The sequence below is a fragment of the Barbatula barbatula genome, assembly GCF_947034865.1.
Source record: "Barbatula barbatula genome assembly, chromosome: 5".
In the NCBI taxonomy this organism is placed as follows: Eukaryota; Metazoa; Chordata; class Actinopteri; order Cypriniformes; family Nemacheilidae; genus Barbatula; species Barbatula barbatula.
This window is the reverse complement of record NC_136769.1, coordinates 18,397,054-18,417,695: the sequence shown is the minus strand read 5'-3', so window position 1 is coordinate 18,417,695 and position 20,642 is coordinate 18,397,054. Positions and strand designations below refer to the sequence as shown.

At 40.1% G+C, this 20,642-nt stretch overlaps 2 protein-coding genes across 2 annotated transcripts in view; both read left to right on the top strand.

Annotated features, from left to right (window-relative positions):
- Positions 1–10,687, top strand: part of notch3 (notch receptor 3) — a 30,088-nt gene extending 19,401 nt beyond the window's left edge. The window contains exons 15-33 of the mRNA XM_079456526.1: positions 218–451; positions 535–687; positions 778–1,006; positions 1,098–1,299; positions 1,973–2,129; positions 2,212–2,396; positions 2,478–2,610; positions 2,694–2,948; positions 3,027–3,136; positions 3,223–3,746; positions 3,829–4,155; positions 4,238–4,386; positions 4,504–4,726; positions 4,805–4,895; positions 4,983–5,151; positions 5,257–5,561; positions 5,666–5,813; positions 5,903–6,000; positions 6,890–10,687. Coding sequence (XP_079312652.1) covers positions 218–451; positions 535–687; positions 778–1,006; positions 1,098–1,299; positions 1,973–2,129; positions 2,212–2,396; positions 2,478–2,610; positions 2,694–2,948; positions 3,027–3,136; positions 3,223–3,746; positions 3,829–4,155; positions 4,238–4,386; positions 4,504–4,726; positions 4,805–4,895; positions 4,983–5,151; positions 5,257–5,561; positions 5,666–5,813; positions 5,903–6,000; positions 6,890–8,374 — 5,177 coding nt within the window. The 3' untranslated portion in view covers positions 8,375–10,687. The remainder of the gene's footprint in view (positions 1–217; positions 452–534; positions 688–777; positions 1,007–1,097; positions 1,300–1,972; positions 2,130–2,211; positions 2,397–2,477; positions 2,611–2,693; positions 2,949–3,026; positions 3,137–3,222; positions 3,747–3,828; positions 4,156–4,237; positions 4,387–4,503; positions 4,727–4,804; positions 4,896–4,982; positions 5,152–5,256; positions 5,562–5,665; positions 5,814–5,902; positions 6,001–6,889) is intronic.
- A 2,680-nt stretch (positions 10,688–13,367) lies between these two features.
- shfl (shiftless antiviral inhibitor of ribosomal frameshifting) lies at positions 13,368–16,799 on the top strand. The gene is made up of 10 exons (XM_079455582.1): positions 13,368–13,502; positions 13,791–13,932; positions 14,024–14,073; positions 14,362–14,400; positions 14,516–14,569; positions 14,656–14,697; positions 14,812–14,967; positions 15,099–15,202; positions 15,568–15,725; positions 15,865–16,799. The coding sequence occupies exons 1-10, from the start codon at positions 13,476–13,478 to the stop codon at positions 16,074–16,076; spliced, it is 984 nt and encodes a 327-aa protein (XP_079311708.1). The 5' UTR covers positions 13,368–13,475; the 3' UTR covers positions 16,077–16,799.
- The last annotated feature ends 3,843 nt before the right edge of the window (positions 16,800–20,642 follow it).

Sequence of the window (20,642 nt, the reverse complement as noted above, 5' to 3'; positions counted from 1 at the left end):
AGAAAAAGGAATTTTATTACACATGCACGAACAGAATGTCCTTAAACTTTGTGAGTCCTCTGTTGAAAAGGGTATAATGTTTCCTGAAACCTTTTAAAAAGCTATAACACCCCCTACTGAAAGCCCTAAGGTACTTTGCTCTTCTTGCCAATAGTTTGCGTTCCTGTTCATGTTCATTTTAGCATGCGCTAAAATGTAATCTCTCTTTCTCTATCAGGTAACCTCTGTCAGATGAACATCAATGAATGTGCGTCCAGCCCGTGTCTGAATCAGGGCACCTGCGTGGATGGAGTAGCCAGTTTCACCTGTCTCTGTGAGCCACCTTTTAGCGGACCCACCTGTGCTGATTTTCTTACCCCTTGCTCGCCCAATCCCTGTGCCAACCACGCTTCCTGCGTGCACACACCCGACTATCAGGGCTACCAGTGCAATTGCCAACCTGGATGGCAGGGTAAGCAACAACATCATTCTGATCAAAGTCTAGAACTGATACGAGTTCTCTTGACTAACGGCAGCTGTGCTTTTTTACAACAGGTCAATTGTGTAACATTGATATAAATGAGTGCACCTCTAACCCATGTAAGAACCGCGGCACTTGCGCCAACACTTTGGGTGGCTACATGTGCTCCTGTCGTGCTGGCTACACCGGACCCAACTGTGAAACAGACATCAATGACTGCTCACCAAGTAGGTCACATTTAACATTGCCGATTTTGGCACTCAACAAAAAAGCCTAGTAGGGTTGACAAGATATAACTGTGGTCTTGGTTTTATCAGATCCCTGTCTAAATGGAGGATCCTGCACGGATGCAATAAACTCATTCCGCTGCAGCTGTCTGCCAGGCTTCACGGGGGCACGCTGTGCCACTGAGGTGAATGAGTGCCAGAGCGGCCCCTGCAAGAACGGAGGCACATGTACAGACTATGTCAACAGCTATACCTGTACCTGCAAACCAGGCTTCACTGGCCTCCTCTGTGAGACTAACATACCAGACTGTACCGAGAGGTGAGACAGACGGGACTGGGTTTACAGTGTTTAAAAGTAACAGTGTTGTCAATAGCAGTTCTTTACAAATCTTCTGCCTTATCTACTGTAGCTCCTGTTTTAATGGAGGCACCTGCACTGATGGCATTAATGGCTTCAAATGCACCTGCCGCTCCGGTTTCACTGGAGATTACTGCCAGTATGAGGTGAACGAGTGCGATTCTCAGCCGTGCCTCAACGGAGGGGTGTGCCAAGATGGCCTGGAGTCATATCGATGTTCCTGTCCAAAAGGATACACTGGGCCTCGTTGCCAGGTACTTAATTATAAATACCTTATTATTGCATACTAAACGTTGATTTATTAATATATTAATATTTATTATTATGATTAGAACGATACATTTCGTTGCACTGTACTTGTATGTGTGTAATGACAATACATTGAATCCAATCCAATATTATACTATTATTATTAATATTCAATTAGTATAACTTACTATAAAATTATTATATTTATAATTATAATATATTATAATCAATATATATATATATATATATATATTATTAAATAAGTATTACTTTTTATTAAATAATTGTATTATTATTATAGAATTATATTATTATTATTAAATAATTGAATATACAATGTATATGAATTTAAATATTCATGTTTGAATATTTGTATTTTGTTTAATCCTAAAATACATGAAAAGCTTTAGTAGTGTTTTGTTGTATTCAAGATTCCAAGCATTGCATGATTTTGACTATTTTGTCCCGTTTTGATTTTCTTAAAATAAATGCAAAAAAAATTTTGATTTGGGAGAAATACTAAATATTGTTAGTAAAAAATGATCATTTTACTTGAACATTTAACTATAAATAATAAATCTAGAAAAACTAAAATTTTCTAATTATTGCTTATTTTTTTCTGCAGCTGTATTACTATAAATAATTGTGTGTGTTAAAAATATGTATCTTTCTTTTCAGTACCCAATTGACTGGTGTAGATCCACCAACCCCTGCAAGAATGGAGGTCGCTGTAGACAGAAAGACGCGTCCTTCACATGCGATTGTATGGGTGGTTGGTCTGGTCGCTATTGTGACATCCCCGGAGTGTCCTGTGAAATTGCAGCCAGACAGAGAGGTATATAAAATTGTTAAATAGTTAAATCAACCCAAGTCCACTATTGGCTGCTCTCTCAACTTTTCATATTCTCTCTATCCAGGTCTCCAGACCGACCAGCTGTGCCACCACGGTGGACATTGTGTCAACAGTGGAAACACGCACTACTGTAAATGTCCCGCAGACTACACAGGCAGCTACTGCGAGTCTCAGTTTGATCGCTGTGAGGATAAGCCTTGCCTCAATGGTGCCACCTGCAGAAGCTACATGGGAGGATACACCTGTGATGTGAGTCACCTTACTGCTGATACATCACAACGACGAAAAAACGTGATAAACATACTTACACCGTTCTTTCCATTCTATCAGTGTATGCCTGGTTATAAAGGGAACAACTGTGAGCAAGAGATCAACGAGTGTCAGTCTCACCCATGCCAGAATGGAGGAACCTGCATTGATCTGGTGGGACACTACATCTGCTCATGTCCTCCAGGCACACTGGGTAAGACCGATTTTTATATTTTCTAAACAAAGGTAACATTTGAGTGTCAGAAAGACCGTGACTATATATTTGTTATAACATAGGCGTTCTCTGTGAGATAAATGAGGATGACTGCGGTACCCCCACGTGGCCTCGGGGAACGGCCAAGTGCCAGAATAACGGTACATGTGTGGACAAGGTTGGAGGGTACAGGTGTAACTGCCCTCCAGGCTTTACAGGAGACCGCTGTGAGGGAGATATCAATGAGTGCCTTTCAAACCCCTGCAACCCTTCCAACAGCCTGGATTGCATACAGTTGCCCAATGATTACCAGTGTGTATGCAAACCCGGATTCACTGGTAAGGGCTGCTTGAAAACCACGTTTGATAACTACTTGAAATATGTGATGCGTGTCTAAACACCAAATTCTTCACCAGGGCGAGGATGTCAAAATAGATACAGCGTTTGTGAGTCACATCCCTGTAGGAATGGAGGAGCGTGTTCCGTGTCCAGCTCACCGTTAGGATACACTTGCACCTGTCAATTTGTGAGTGACTACATTTATATTAAATAAAGGTAAAAAAACATTACCTATTATTATTATTATTTAACCTTGTCGTATCACTTTCTCAGGGTTACGCAGGAGCAAACTGTGAGAGGAGCATGAGCTGCAAAGAGCTGGCCTGCTACAACAGTGGAAGCTGCACTTTAACCTCACGGGGTGCACGTTGCACCTGTCTTCAGGGCTTTGCCGGGGCACAGTGTCAGCACCGCAGCAACGAGGGATGTTCCTCCAAACCCTGTCGTAACGGAGGCTTGTGTACAGAGGAAACCAGCTTTCCCTTTTTCCACTGCCAGTGCGTCAATGGCTGGTCAGGCAAACGCTGTGAACAGGAACCCGGGAGGGCGCTCCCTCCAGCTTGCCCTATCGCTGAATGTCATGGCAAGGCCAATGATGGTGTGTGCGACCAAGAGTGTAACTCACTGGCCTGTCGCTGGGACGGAGGCGATTGCTCCCTGGCCGTGAACCCGTGGGCGCGCTGCGCAGATGCACGCTGCTGGCGCCTCTTTAACAACAGCCAGTGCGATGAGTTCTGCAACAACGAAGACTGCTTTTATGATAACTTTGACTGTAGGAACAAAGAGAAAGTCTGCAAGTAAGTTTTGCATGCTCTAAAATGTGTGCTTTTGTCATCCAGCACATAGATCAAATTATTTACACCATTTCCCTTCCATCAGCCCCATCTATGAGACATACTGTATGGACCATTACGCAGACGGGCTCTGCGATCAAGGCTGCAATACTGAAGAGTGCGGCTGGGATGGTTTGGATTGCGCAGGGAAGATACCGGAAGACCTTGCTGAAGGTGTGTTGGTAATCGTTGTCCTGCTGCCTCCAGAGGAGCTGCTGAGGACACAAACGGCATTCCTGCAGAAGTTAAGTGCCATTCTCCGCACCACACTGCGTTTCCGGGTTGACCAGAATGGAGAGTACATGATCCGACCTTATACGGGCAGTGATACTCGCCCTAAACGGGAGCTTCAAACTCAGTCAGAGGTCATTGGGTGAGTTGATCTTACTAAACCAATCGATGCAACATGATTTTTTTTCAACATGTTTGACGAATGCTCTTTGGCTTCTCTGCAGGTCAATTGTATACTTGGACATAGACAACAGGCTCTGCTCACAAGGTTCGGATGATTTTTTTCGCAATGCTGACAGCGCTGCTGAATACCTGGGTGCCCTGTATTCACGGGGGATGTTGAACTTCCCGTACCCTGTTAAAGAAGTGCGCCGTAAGTACACTGAACTGTTTATCTGTCGCCTTCACCCACTTTCATCCATTTTTGGATCAATCTGAATCACTCTCAAAAGGAAACTTGTTTATGTTATTAAAAACTCTTCTTTTTTAGGTGAAGTAATAAGTAGCATTGACATTCCTGAATGGGGTAAGCTGCTGCTGGTGGGGGTAGCTGCTCTCTTCTTGATGGTTATCATGTTGGTGGGCATGCTGATTGCACGGCGCAAACGTGAACACAGTACGCTGTGGTTTCCCGAAGGCTTCTTCCTCAAAAAGGAAACGAGCAGTAACAAAAACCGCAGAGAGCCCGTGGGTCAGGATTCTCTGGGCATGAAGTGAGTAATTCTATCAAGGCTTTTAATAACAATTCTCAGTAAACCAACCAGTACTAATTTGCATTCATGACTTTGCAGACACATGCCAAAGACTGTAGAAGAGTCTTTACTGGGAGATCACAGTGAGCAGTGGATAGATCCAGATTACCCAGAAGCCAAACGACTGAAGGTGAAAACCTTTGTTTGTGATCCTTTTGTGTGCTTGTGACAGAACAGCTTGTATTAATTCATGGATTTTTATATGTGTGTGGCACAGGTGGAGGAGCCCAGTATTCTCTCAGATGGTGAGGATGCAGTTGACAGCAGACAGTGGACACAGCACCACCTAGCCGCCGCAGACATCCGCATGCCACCATCAATGGCTCTCACACCACCACAGGGTGAATTTGATAGTGACTGCATGGATGTTAATGTCCGTGGCCCAGGTAAATAAAATTTTTGTCTGTATGCTTCTGGACTTTGCATATGCTAAAGAAGCTTGAAGAAACTAATTTAATAAATTACAATAATAAATTAATTTATTTCTATAGATGGCTTCACACCACTAATGCTGGCGTCATTCTGTGGCGGCGGGCTGGAGCCAGAGGTGGCAGAAGATGACGACTCTGAAGAATCCTCAGCCAACATCATATCTGACCTCATTTACCAGGGCGCATCACTTGCCGCACAGACCGACCGCACTGGAGAGACTGCTCTGCACTTGGCTGCACGCTACTCCCGAGCTGATGCGGCTAAAAGGCTTCTGGATGCCGGGGCTGATGCAAACGCACAGGACAATACAGGCCGCTCACCTCTGCATGCAGCTGTAGCCGCTGATGCTCAAGGAGTTTTCCAGGTATAGTAAACAAGTGAACTAAAATCAGGTTTTTGATCATTATAGATAGTGAGCCGGCAATGATGTAACATTTATATTTATGACGAGTTTCGTGTATTCTTCAGATTCTGATAAGGAACCGTGCCACAGACCTAGATGCACGCATGTATGATGGATCCACTGCTTTGATCCTTGCTGCCCGTCTCGCTGTGGAAGGAATGGTGGAAGAGTTGATCACTTGTCATGCTGATGTCAACGCTGTCGATGAAATTGGTAACCATAGAGAAGAAAGATAAAGAATTCCTGCTTTAGATGCGTAGTTGCATTGTTTCTGATGATTCCGTGTTTTCTTTTCTTTGCAGGAAAGTCTGCTTTGCATTGGGCAGCAGCAGTGAATAATGTTGAAGCTACAGTGGCCTTGTTAAAGAATGGAGCGAATAAAGACATGCAGGACCTCAAGGTAAGCAATAGACCATGTCTTATAGACCATTCGAGTCGTGTCTTATAGACCATTTTACAAGACATAATCAACTCTGGTCCGGATGTACTTCCTGTTTAGTTTTTTAACACTACGTAAGTGTTAGAATGCAATACAACCAACAGAACATTTTTAACTGTATAAATATGTTAATTAAGCGATATTTCGGGCAAGAAATAAAATTTACCCATGTTTTACTCACCTTCAAGGTATCCTAACTAAATTAGACTTTCTTCTTGAAGAAGAATTCAGTCGAAGTTATAATACTACGTATCATTTTAATTCCAAGCGGTAGAATGGGAGTGAATGGTCGTTGACTTTTTGAAGCTCCAAAAGGTCCATCCATCGATCAAAGGACTGGTCGACCCGGCTCTGTGGTCTTAACAAAGGTCTTCTGAAGCAAATCGATGTGTTTGTTTGAGAGAAATATCCATATTGACGGATATGCGTGAACCAGAGACTTGTTCTTCCGGCAAATAGCGGTGACAAAAGCTCCCATGCAGAAGGCATTCTAGTTTAGCAAAACAAGTTTTAACAAATATTGATTCACTTTAGAATACCTGTGTTAAGACCACAGAGCCGTGTTGAGCAGTTCTTTGAATGATGGATGCACCTTTTGGAGCTTCAAAACGCTTTTTTCTTCAAGAAGAAAGTCATATTCAGTTAGGATGCCTTGAGGGTGAGTAAAACAGGGGAAAATTTTGTGACTTGCGTGAAATATCCCTTTACATTAACATCTTTAAGACTGGAATCAAATACTGAAACTGGAAATGCTTCTGGACCAGTGTTTATGCCTTGTTACGTTCTTCATATTTTTGGTAAATAAACCTGGACCATGTTCTAAATTTTCACATTTATTTAATATCTTTAGGAGGAGACTCCGTTGTTCTTGGCTGCCCGAGAAGGCAGTTGTGAGGCAGTGAAGGTGTTGTTGGCTCACTTTGCCAACAGGGAGATAACCGATCACATGGACAGGCTTCCCCGAGATATTGCCCAGGATCGTATGCATCATGACATAGTTCAGCTGCTGGATGAATATAACACAGTGAGAAGCCCACAGGGCCACGCAGGAGCCATTCATCACCTGTCTGGAGGCCATACGCTCTCACCACTCATGTGCCCCCCCAGCAACTTCCTGCAAGGGCTGAAGAGCACCCCGCAGGGCAAGAAGAACCGCCGCCCAGGAGCTAAAGGCATGGTTGGGCAGCACACTACCAGCATGAAAGATTCGGCCAAAAACCGCAACAAACGGCTGACGCTAGACATGCAGAGCGCTCTGCTGGAGAGCTCTGTCACGCTATCCCCTGTGGACTCGCTGGATTCTCCACGTGGAGGTGCCAGTAATGCCGGTTACGTCACTAATCCAACATCGCCAGCCGCCATGCCCTCTCCTGGCCTTTTCCATTCCTCTATGTCTGTACCTAACACTCCCATGGTGCACAGCAGCATCATGGATGGTCCCAGCCCTTTTGCCATTTCCCTGGCTCAGCTGAGTGACCTGGGTGATGGTGGGCTATCCCTGCAGGGCCGTGTGGCCATGCAAGGAGGCGGAGTCAATCAAGGCCCCCACAACTACGTGCTGAACACTGGCCAGATGAGCCTCAACATGGGCATGGTAAGTCCCGTAAGCGTGCCGTTCGACTGGCACAACCGCATGCCAACGTCTTCCCAGTCCATGCATGTCAACTTGGTGCATCCAATAAGCAGCCAAGCAGGCATGCTTTCTCAGACATCTCCCCTGCAACAGAGCGGCATGCTCATGCACCAGCAGCAAGTATTCCACACTGCTCAGCAGTCCATACTACAACCTACGCCCATCTCCAGCACGCCCTCCATAAGCCCAGTCAAACTGCCCTCTATTGCAGAGCAGCAGCCACCGCAGCAGCTTCACAGCCATGCCCTCACCAACCCAACCCTTGGCCGCATGTCGTCCACTCCCCCGACCCCGCAGCAGGCACAGCCGCCTCCAGTCTTCTATCAGCCACAGCAACCACAGGCTCAGCCCCCGCAGGCCCCAGCAACCTCTCAGGCCTCGCAAGCACAGGCCATCCCGTCTCAGGCACCCCCGGCGCAGGCGAGCAGCAGCACAGCAGGCCTGGAGGATTACCCGACTCCACCCTCTCAACACAGCTACACCTCTGCCATGGATGCCACGCCCAAGCATTACCTGCACGTACCTAGCGAACATCCGTACCTGACCCCGTCTCCGGAATCTCCAGAACCCTGGTCCAGCCCCTCTCCTCACTGTGTGTCGGATTGGTCTGACTCCACCCCCAGCCCGGCAGTCACAGCTCCCGCCCAAACCCAGATTTCCCATGTCCAGGAGTCCAATGGGAAAATGCAGGTGTTTGCTTGAGCAGCTCAACGTTTGACCCTAAATGTTTTGTGACTTCCGGAGAGCAGAAGTGACGAATCGTTTTAGGGCTTGTTTTTAAACTTACGTGTCAGCCTGTTTCCAAGATTTTAATTGGATTAGGCTTGACTGTGTCTTGTCGAGAGGACAGTCTGCCGGTGTGCGCAGAAAGAACGTCAAAGGGAAATTTGTGTTGTCTTTAAAAGAAAAGACAATTTAATGAAGTAAGACATTCTGTCACAGATGGACTTGTTTTTTAATTATAAAAAAGTATATGAAGAAAACCACGTCTTTCATTTCAAAGACTTGGGGACGTTTCCTGAAACTAACAAACTTTTTAAAAAGTAGATTGAGAGAAAAGTGAAATGTTGAAGGAAATTCCTTTATTTATTGTCTTGTTCTTCCAAACTGCCTTGTGGGTGTTTTTACCCTCTGTTTTGGTTTCTTTTAGTGACCCCTATAACATATGCCTTACAACTGGGACCCCTGAGGTTTACTCAGGTTCCATATCACTACTGTTACAACAAGAGACGCCTGCGCTGGCTTAGCTCCCCCCCCCATCCCCCCCGGTTTCATCAGAAGCAGTGAATGCAGGCGAAAAACACACAAGATGAGATTTTTAGTGATATTATTTATTTCTGCCATCGTCGTGAAAACAGACGTACGTAAAAATGTTCCCATTTGAAATGAGTTTATACATTTTGTAAAAGTATTTGAATGAATGTAGAGGAGCATCTGTGAAGCACTTCAATGGGAAACGCTTGAGAGACAATAAGAGATCCTTTTTTTACGTTTTGTAACAAAAGTGCGTATAAGCGCTTTTCTAAACAGGCCAGTGTTTGGGATTTATTCAGTTTTTCAGTGTTTAGTTATTTTTATAGGCCTGAGCTGGCTAATACTCAACCCCTCACCTCTAAGAATCCCTCAGCAAAGGGCATTTTCCATGGGGGTAAATCAGCCAGTCACTGCCTTACAGTCTTGCCTTGTGTACATTTCCTTTAATATTGTTTTAATAACCACATTTTTTGTTTGTATGTTTTTTGAGTTATCTGTACAACACTGATGTATTAAGCTGTGTTAATAGGCTGCTCTGCATTTCTTCTCTGGTGACTCGCATCTCCTTTCCGCAAACATTTCTTATCCAAGCAGTTGCGGAGCTGCTGACTGCTATGCGACTGATCTCACGGTGTTCCTGATCTCTCACGAGCACTTCATTTTAATATCCAACAGCTGCAGCCGACACTCGACCACAAGAAAGTCCAGGTCATTACGGAGCCATGGCGGTGTGGTTGAGATTCAGTGTAATTTTATCCTTTAGGTCCAGCATTTTCATGGAGGTCTAATCATATTCCAGCTCTTTTGCTTTGGGTAGTGAGCATATGTCCTGGGCTCTGTGTTGTGTTGGGTACGTGGCTAACGAGGTTGCTAATGGTCTGCTAGCGCTCTGTCACTCCTCAGGGAGGTGTTATATAGCATGCAGTGTTTCTGCATCTTTAGCAGTTCCCACCTCGCCGGCCTAGACTGTGACATCTGTCGTGTCTGGTCAGAAGGAGAGGGAAACACTACTATGTAGTGATGCCCCTGGCTTTCTGCAACATGTCCGTATGTTAAGCCTTTTTAAATATTACCAACCGTAACACCTGCATTTGTTGACACCCAGAGATGTTTTTATTTACTATGGTCAAACGTTTATTTCACTACACTATGGCAAATAAAATGTTCTTAGCCATACAAACATATTTTGTTTGAATGCATATTTAGGACGCCTTTGTCCTAGTGTCCAATTGTGCCTAAACCCGTATGTTAAGTGTACAGGTATGAAATAATAATACTTTGCCATGTTTCAAGGTTCGGGAGGGTTTTGGAGCACATTCTACAGCTTTTTGTTGTTCTGCACACATACTAAGCTTAGATAACCCACCATTAGTTTTTCTTTCGTTCATAACCCATCCCATTATACAGTCAGTGCTCCAGAGATTTTTGAAAAATCCACTACTTTTGTGTAAATATGTTTTGCCTTGTTTAGGTCTACTTGTTTATGAGAAGTCTTATGTTTCTAAAATGAATATGTACTAAAAAGAACAAAAAGTAAATGTACTTTTTATTAGCGTTATTAAGGTGAGGATGTGACTGTGTATTGGCATTACTAGAACAGGCATAGATATTTTCTATCTTCATTAATAATTTCCTATCCTTGTTTAAAGGTAGTTTAAACTCATTGTATATAAACAGCTTTTCACAGTTTCTTTCTACAAAGTTGTAAAATATGTTACTTCTAATAAAGCAGTAGGAACTACATTCCACAAATGTCTTGTTATTTATCTCTCCTGTTTTATTTTCAGTGTATTCTTATTCTTATCCAAACAGGATTTTTTATTAAAGAATAAGTGGACCTGCAGACAAACACTACATCAACGCTACTTAAAACAAAGTTCAGCAAGGGAATATGCAACCGGTTTTGGAGGCATCAACATAAATAAACGTTATGGGGCCCAAACTTAAATTAAACCTCTGCAAAGAATCAGTAACTGTTCACTCTAAAATAATTTACTGATTTTACCTGAAACAATTTACACTAAAGAAATATAATTATACCAAAATAAGTGTTTTTTAAAACTTTTATTAAAAGATCTTTATTACAGCTGTTTATTTTTGTGATATTTGCAAATCCATCTGAATATTTGTGTATTGTATTTTAAATTGAATACAGTTGATATAAAAAAATATGAATATACATTATCATTTGTGTGAATTAAATATAAAATAAATTGTTTTATTATAACCAAACACAAACCCCAATTACATTTTGGAACAGGTGCGTACATCCGATGAAACCGTCTATAAGTATGAGTGAAAGGGTATTATGAGTGCTACAACAGGTCGCTAGTTTATATTTAAAATAATCTTTATATATTTTGTTAGGTAGCAAGTGTTTAACCCAACCCAAAAAAAGAAATGTCGTATACAGCCTGAATCAAACGTTTCTGTTTATAATAAAAGAAAACACTGGAATTATGAATAAATTAAAAGTCAGCTTTTAAACTAGTTTTTAGTTTAATTGAAATAGTTGTGTTTACTGATAATTAATAGCCTTAATTATTGACATGCTTTTTTAAACTAGAAACCGGGGGAAATATATATCTTAAGCACCCATAAAACAACACATCTGTAAATCAAACATATTTATTTGTGGTACCTCAAATGTGGTACATTTTGGGTTGGAAAACGTGTACCCACAATTAACCTATCCACTCGTGTATGAAATTGCCACTGAAATTCTATGGGAGGTTGGAAGTTTCCCTCCATTTTGCTGTGTTCTCATTAGACATTTCGTTCCACTGACATTCATTCATTCACAAGCAAATGCTGCAGACTGGAAACGCAAACTATGGCGAAGGAGTTTCGCATTTCAGTGTGTTCAAGTTTGGTGAACTATGGTAACCTATGAATAAGTAGCCTATCTGGTAAGACGTCTGGGTTATTGACCCATTCTCCTCTACAGCGCATGAATAATCCTCAGACTGGCATTTACCATACGGTCACGCAGGAAGATAAGGCTGACTATTTGATTATAAAAAGCTGTTCTGAAAAAGTAAGTATAATGTAGGAAACAGTGAATATTATCTCACTGCTCTTAGTATGCGACGAGATAAGTTATGTTATAAAGATTGAAGTTAAGCATTTCTGTAATGCGCTTGCACCCTGGTAACACAGTCCCACATATACCTGCATTACTTATTTCACAGACAAGTGTTAATGATGTTAAACACAACACATTTGAATTAAAACTGAACCTCAGCTGTACATGCTGGGATTTAGGGGTTGGAATTTTTTTTGTGAAAAGGCAAACTTTGGGACACAAAAACACAGAGAAAACCACAGTTTAATGTCTGATTATAATTTGTTAGTAGGATTTAGTGAATTAATGATTTTATATTCTGGAACATCTACTTGATATGCCATGATATAATATTTCTTCAAAATGGGTTTATAATAAAACAAGACTCATCATTTTTAGAATTTAATAAATACATTCTGTACATGCATTCTTATTTGTATGTAAATGCCTTGCATGTAGAAGAACGAAAGTATTAGAGTGCCCCCTTCTATTAAACAGGTTTGAGTACTTTCTAAGTATGCTTCATGCTACAGCATATAATGATATTCTAGAATTAGAAAAAGGGCCATTTAAAAACTGTTCGGACAAAGATGGGCAATATCTTGTACATGGTATTTTATGGCACAGCAATTATATTTGTTTTATTGAAATAAATAAAAATGTACTGTAGAATAGAAGGGGACGTCTCAATACTTTTTTCCACATAGTCTATATTGGATTGATTTTTCAGTCAAGAAAAAACAGTATGAAGACTATATTTCTCTTTGCAACACGTCCATTTTACACATCCCCTTTTGCATGTGTAGGCTATTCAGGTGGGAAGTGTGGCCCACGTGCTTTACTTGTATAACACGTAAAGACAATAATAAATGTAGCCTACAGATTATGATGAAGGGATTTTCAGATTAAATCCTAATCTGATTTTCTCAGCAAGGGAGCGCGCTTCACATGCACGTTTCTGTTAGGTGCACTCGCGCGGTCCGATGAGGATGCAATTCCACATCTGCGCCACATGATGGTTGTTCCATAAAGCTTTGACTATCTAATCATTAAAAAAGTGAAAGACGCTCCATCAAAAAGTACGCACAAGGTCTGAACCTGTGAATGTTTTAGATGCAACATCAAATAAGGTATGCACTGAACGTGTGCGTGCAATGGTAATGATAAGAATAATTAGTTCTTATTGTGAATAATAATACTTATTATTCAGCAACAGCAAAAACAATAACAATATAATAATTATAATAATTTATATACAATCATTTTATTTTAAAAGTCTACCTGTTCTGTAATGTAAGACAGATGTCCTCTATTTAGTTTGTTCTCAATGTGTAGAGGTACTAGGGCGACCTCTAGGGGTCAAATCAAGGTATTTTCGATCAAAGTGAAAGTAAGAAACCACAATAACAGACCAGGAAACGGTGCCACTCTAAAGGCGCTACCACTATTCTAAGTAATATTACAGAAACAACGTACGAGTCCGAGATGAACACAATGCATGAAGAAGTAGAGGTATGTGCTTATTTTTCACGTAAACAGTAAATACAAAACCTTTTACATTTTATTTATTATATGATTGCATTGACTTGGTAATAAAGGAAGTAGAACGATACAATGATACTTAACATTATCGAAGGCTTGTTATTATTTTATTTAAAACTGCATGATGTGCACAACTGCTTTTGTCTAACTCGTATAGCCTTAAGTGAAAACACGAGCAGTTAAAACAATCTTGAATTTGACACTATAATGTTTAAATGAATATAACACTAATGCATTTTGTTTTGCATATTGATTTAGTTGGAGAAAAGTGTAAGGCGACTGAGAGAGAAGTTTCATGGATTTATTGATATCGACAAGGCTGTTTTACTCATGCGACGCTACATGAACGATCATCAAATGGTTGCAAAATGGGTCGCCCTGATGGCCAATGCTGACATGGGTAAAGTGCAAACAGTTCAAAGACTCGTGTCATTTACAAACTACTGTAATTTTATCTCATTTTTATCATGTCTGTTTGCAAAAATGTGTAGACCTGGATGACGAGGAGCGGAAGACGCTGAAGAATGACCCTGTTGTTAAGGTATGGGGAGTTGAGATGCAAAGCAAATTTATGGAAACCATGCATTTTATGGCTCCTGTTATGTTTGTCTAAATACTTTATGGGATCACTTCATATGCTACAATGAAGCCATAATGAAAATAACGTTTGTTAGGGCAGGTGGTACAATGGCATGAGGGCCAGCAATTCATAAGAAACGTGCCGTATTTATTATAAAAAGTAATTGTTGACACAATGAAAGTGCACACGTGCTTGGGCAACAGTACATACTACTGCATTTCCTATTCACATTTCTCTATACGTTCACAGAATGTGGTTATGAAACTCAAAGCTGATGAAAGACAACAGGTAAAATCCATTTCCGTTGTTTATATCCCCCTTCTTTGGAAAAAAGAAAGCAAGAATCTTGAATTGCTTGTTTGCATTTGTATAAATGTGACAGTTACGGTTTAACCAATTATAGGAAGAAAACTCCACAAAGACATCTGGATCCAGTGCTACCAGTTCTTCAGCAAAGGTAAAAAGGTGTTTTTGTATTTAGGTGAGGATTTTCAGGGTCAACAACACCATATTGCATTGATTCTATCTTACCTTCCCCTCCAGCCCAAGGCAAAGAAAAAACCTAATGAAGACAAACATTTAGTGGTTAGTTGCGTTGCATTCTCTGCTTATAAATTATACAATTTACACCATACATTCAGTACCGAAGAACTGTAATACAGTAAATTGTGTGGACTAATATGCATTGACATGCTACAGGAGCTTGGCGAGCGTCTACGAGTTTTGCCATTAACAGTGGAAAACAAACGTATGTTCGACCAGGCCCAGGAAAATCAGATCCCTGCCGTCACACATCAGTTTGCCTGTCAGTCATGTGACAGGGACTGGTGGCGACGTGTCCCACAGAGGAAAAGAGTAAGACACTCGACCACACCTTAGATGCTCACATTCACTGACTCATCCCTGTAAAGTCACATGCTACAGGAAACTTAATATGTAAAGAAATTTGTTTGCATGGTGTATTTCAGAGAATTGCCTTGTTTTAGGTGTCACGCTGTCGACGGTGCAAAAAGAAGTATGACCCCGTACCCCCCGACAAAATGTGGGGCATTGCAGAGTTTCGCTGTCCAAACTGCGCTCGTTCTTTTATGTAAGATGTTAACTTTATGCCTTTTAAAAAAGAGATTTAAATTAAAGTGTTAGTTCAACCAAACATGAAAATGCATGTCATCATTTACTCATCCTCCCGCTAGTTCAAACATGTGTGACTTTCTTACTTCTGCAAAACTCAAAAGAAGATGTTTGAAGAATGTTTTTATCTGGCCCCCATTGACTTGCAATGGTTTTGTGTCCATACGATAGAAGTGATTGGGAGCCAGTGCTGTTCGATTACCAAATTTCTTTAAAATATCTTCTTTGTGTTCTGTAGAAGAAAGAAAGTCATACAGGTTTAAAATGACATGGGGATGAGTATATGATGACAGAATTTCTTAATATTTCATATTCCTTCATAAGGGGCTTCGGTCGGATGGATGGACGTTCTCCTTGTTATGGCTGTCGTTCAGCCATATTCCCAGCAATGATTTTGCCACCAAAGAGGAGAGTGGTGGTGCCTGGATTCAGAAGAAAGAATCAGCACAGTTGCCTGGCTGAAGACTGTTATAACAGAATGGGTAATGTGATGCTTGCAATGACCACTAGAGGACACTGTGCCTTATGTTTTTTACAAGTACCGTAGCTGAAGTGTCTCATTTTAAAACATTCACATTTTAAGCAGTATAACTTGTCACTTGGCATGCCTGTCCCACACAGAGCCCCATGTACCTGGTACCGAATGTGTGCACCCTCGTAGCAGACAGAAGAACAGGAAGCCACGGGTGGTGTACCCCAGCCCTGCTCACATTAGTAGCGGATCCACTGTAAACACCTGCCTGAGTCAAGGCAGTCTGCTGGAGAGCATCAATGAGCTGATTCTGGATGACATTGAAGAGGAATCTGAAGAAGAGTCTGATAGCAGCAGCTGAGACAGCAGAGACAAAAAAACACTTGAACTGTGTGTGAGCGCAGACGGCTATAGCTATATGCAACCTTGATTTCAAACATTAATGCATTGCAAAATATCAAAGTCAGAAATACAAATTTCCCCTAAACCCTACGATGAAAGAAAGGCAATTCTTACAAATAAAAGTAATCATACATTCTCCTTATTTGTCTTTTCATATGTTTACTGACGTTGCTTCTGTGCAACATGAGCTTGCTTTTGGAAAACTTTTCTTCACTCTTGTATAATAAATAGCTTGTTCCTCTTTCACTGAATAAAAAGCATATGGCCTACTAATATTTCAACGTGAGTTGCCAACTGAGGTGACCAAATTCTTAAAAGATACAGCATTGATGGAAAGTGTAAATATTTGTGTGTGTGTGTGTATCAGGGGTATTCAATTAAAGACGTCCAGCCTTTCTATTTTCTTCCCGGAGTGCCGGACAAAGTGTTTTTTTTAAATAAATACATATTAAATATATATATAGCCCTGTTGGATATACTGTATAAAAGATCTTTTATCAGGCCATTTATTTTATATTTTGATATATGCATGTATAGGCTCTGTGGCTTTAGTCGATGTCCCCTTAGTAGATGTCTGATAATATTTGTAAATACAAAAAACCTACTGACAACTTGCAAACAGCAAATGTAATGTAACCATTAAAATGCTATATAACAATTAAAATCACAAACAGAGTTACTAACTAAATTTGTCACGAGTGAGGTGGGGAAGAAAGATGCGGGCAGCGGTTACAGGGTAGCAAACAAGACTTTAATAATAGGAAAATAAAAAACCCACGATGGGGGACAGACAGTGTAACAGAGTATACAGAAAGCAATCCAAAAACTTCCCGCGAGGGAAGTTGACACAGGACTCTTGACCAACTAGATTTACAGGACATAGACCACAACATGAGAAGTATACAAAACGAACCAGCACACGACAGTAAACACAAGGGCATTATAAAGGGGAACTAACAAGGGAAGATAAAAATAGGCAGGTGTGGAAAGCTGACCCCCAAAGACGAGACCGGAGAGAGCGCATGTTATGTCATGATCACAATAACGTGTCTCTCTCTCCACACAAAACAAGAGGTTCATCACGATTCTGCCAATAAATCAAGAAAAGCAAGACAAGATGTGACAGAACCTTGATACAATTAAACCTTTCCATGCCATTGTCACCTTTTCACTTGCAGACTTCTATCTTTAAATCATTTCCGAATACAATGTTGTGTTCATTACAAAATGTGAACCTGCTTGTGAAAACCCAGCAGAAGTCCTTCATAAAATCATCCTACAGAATATTCTGTGAAAATACAACAATATCTTCAATATTGACGGAATAATACTAAAATCTTAGTGAAACCAATGCTTGAAATTAATCTTTGATGATTGTTGTCTAATAATCAATTCAATTATGAGATGTTAGCCTGGGTTTTCACAGGGTCACAAATGGTTACATGGTGACCAATAGTGCTAATGCTAACTGTAGATAAAAACTGTATGGTTAATAAAATATCACACCTCTGGTTGAATGGTTGGAGACATATAACAAACAGTAAACAGACTGACGGATACAAATGAAATGCTTTAACATTTGCTGCATTTTGTTTACTGTTGAGTGTCCATTTACCTGCTCTGCAGTGGTGTTAAATAAGCAGGTGTTTGCTGCTCGTCATACTCCCGTCTTTGGCGGAAGAGAAGCAGCGCGCGCGGAGCGGAAGGGTTTAATATGAAGCGCGTTTGCCGCTTAATAAATTAATTAAATTTCGAGGATGTATCGTCAAAATAATAAACGACATAAATAATGTTCACGAGAGCGCGTGTGTTGTGATTATCCGCTGTGAAGACGAGCGGCTCAATTTAAACAACAAAATCGTTTTAAATGGTTTATTATGCTATGGCTAATTTTTCAAAATAAGGCTGAACAACATCTGAGCTGACTGTACCACAAGTACAGTATAGCAACTGCATTTACTTTACGTTGTTTTAAATACATTCACAGGCAAACCTCTTTAAAAACAGATCATCTGTCTCTTACATATGTGGAATGTTAGCATAAAACATGATGTGTTAATGTAGATTTAACGTAGGGCTATGAGGGTTCAGTCAGTTGAGGAAGGAGGATTGAGAGTGTGACATTATCGTCACCTATAGAGAAAACAACCACAGCTCTTTAGTAAAAGCTGTTAAGAAAACAAAGCATACGTTTTGTGCAATTACTGCCTGCCATTTGAGTTCGTGACAAAAATGTTTGCAGTGTTTACCTATTGTTTATAATAATATAATTTATTAAAATAGAAGTTGAATGTGTTTCATAAAGTAGGCCTACACGTTGATTTTATAATGTCAACTTTTTTTGCATTTTGTGTTGTCTGTGATTACGGGGAACTCCCAACTTAGATTCAAGTCGAGTCCAATTTAAAAATAGACACTATAATCTCGATTCTGGGTTTCATATCTGCGATACACAAACAGCACAGTGCAAAAGTGGCTTCATATGTAAGCCAATAGCGTTAAGGCTAATGTTCTACAGGCATCATTCGCGACCAATTGAAAGGACCTTTCGGCACTCCCCTATCTTTCCATTTCTCCGAACTGCAGAAACCCCTGTCCCATACTGCAGAGACGTGACGTCGTGTGCAAACAACCTTTTGCCCAGTTAGTCGTGTGAAAACAACCTTCTGTCCAGTTAGTCGTGTGAAAACAACATTCTGCCCAGTTTACTTAAAAAACGTGTTTGTATCAGTCTACAATTTGAGATTTAATGCACTAAAGCCACACTTAAATATAAAGGTGCTGAAAGGTTCTTCATAGAGGTGACAAAGAAGAACCATTTGGTTCCTCCAAGAATGTTTCAACAGTTCTTAAAGTCATCCAAAAATATAAATCTGTTATCATGTAGGCCTACTCACCCTCTTGTCATTTTAAACCTGTATGACTTTCTTTCATCTTCAGAACACAAAAATATATTTTGAAGAATGTTGGTAACCGCACAACATTCACTGAACAAAGTATTTGTAGAATTTACTTGATAAAATCCTTGTAACAAGTAATATGTGCTGCAATAATCAAATACAAGTTACTAACCAGAATAAAGTAGGTTCTACCTATTAAATACACGTATTTGGAACGTAAAATTTTGTTATTTTAAATCAAGTGTTTTGTTGAAAACAGGAACAAATCTGTTAAGTATATTTTAATAATTTCTTTTCATAAAATCTACTAAGGGACATAATTTTTTTTTCAGCGTTGGCTACATATTGGCTTGCATTGGTTTTGTTTGCATGCAATAGAAGTGAGTGGGTGCAGGTCCTGTTCTTTTGGATTCTGCAGAAGATATTAAGTCATACAGGTTTGAAATGAAAAAAGGGTAAATAAATAACAGAATTTCCATATTTGGGTGACCTACGTGGGCGAATTCTTCCTCCTTTACATTTTCTATAGTCTTAAGAACCTTAATCTTGAACATTTCAGGAACCTTTATTTTATTTAGGAACTATATTTTTTTTATCAAGAGTTTATTTAGCTCAACAAAAACAGAAACGCGGTTAGAATGTATTGTGCCCCTTTCTAAATTTGGTTTCAGGCGTCACTTTTTTTATAACCTTTTCATTAAGTTTCCGTCTTATTTTATATTCATGTTTAAATAGTTTGTTTTAGGAATCACAGCACTTGAGGACCATTATCAAATTACACAATAGAACAAAGAAACAAAACAGGCATCAATTCAAAGTGTACACCTCAAACAACTATTGAAAGACAAGCTATTCAGAAGGAAATGCCAGACCACTTCTGATGAATAAAACAGACCTCTTGAGTCTTGCGTAACGAACTGAATAAATACACAAGCGTTGCATGGGTTTCCTCCATATAGAAAATCAGCAATTTTGCTGATTGCCTATTAGGGACGTGTGTATAAGGATTGTGGCGATCGACAATCTAAACACTCAAAAGGTTTGTCAGAAAAACAAAAAGCAGAATCCATACTAAACAGGAATATTTTATGATATTACCAAAACTTCATAATGTTATTCTTGGATGATTACGAATAAATTATCTTACTGATGTGGATGGAATTAACTGTATTGTTGATTTCATAAGATATGACTAAAACTACGCCCAGCTCTTATATAACCATGAGTTGAATACAAAAGGTTTCCCATAGCACTGAGAACAAACAAGAGACAAAGAATATGCTTAGAAACCCTTTACCTTTCCATGCAAACTATTTTCACTAAAAGATAATCTCCAAATGACAAAAGAAATGTGAATAGTAAAGAGGATTTTGTTTCAAAGCACAAAAGAAAAAGCTTGTGACGTTCAGTGTGAAGTTTGCAAGGTTTAAAGTTGACCATTAATGTTTCTTTAAAGTTGACCATCAATGTTTGTTGAATTAAAACCTCAAAGATAAATATATTTTTAAAGAGACATTTAAAAAAAAAGTGACAAAATAACCTTGAGTTGCTATTTATTTTTTCTCTGCATGATATCAGTAAAATTAATTTACCCCATGCTGATATGGGAATTTTTAGCATAAGCA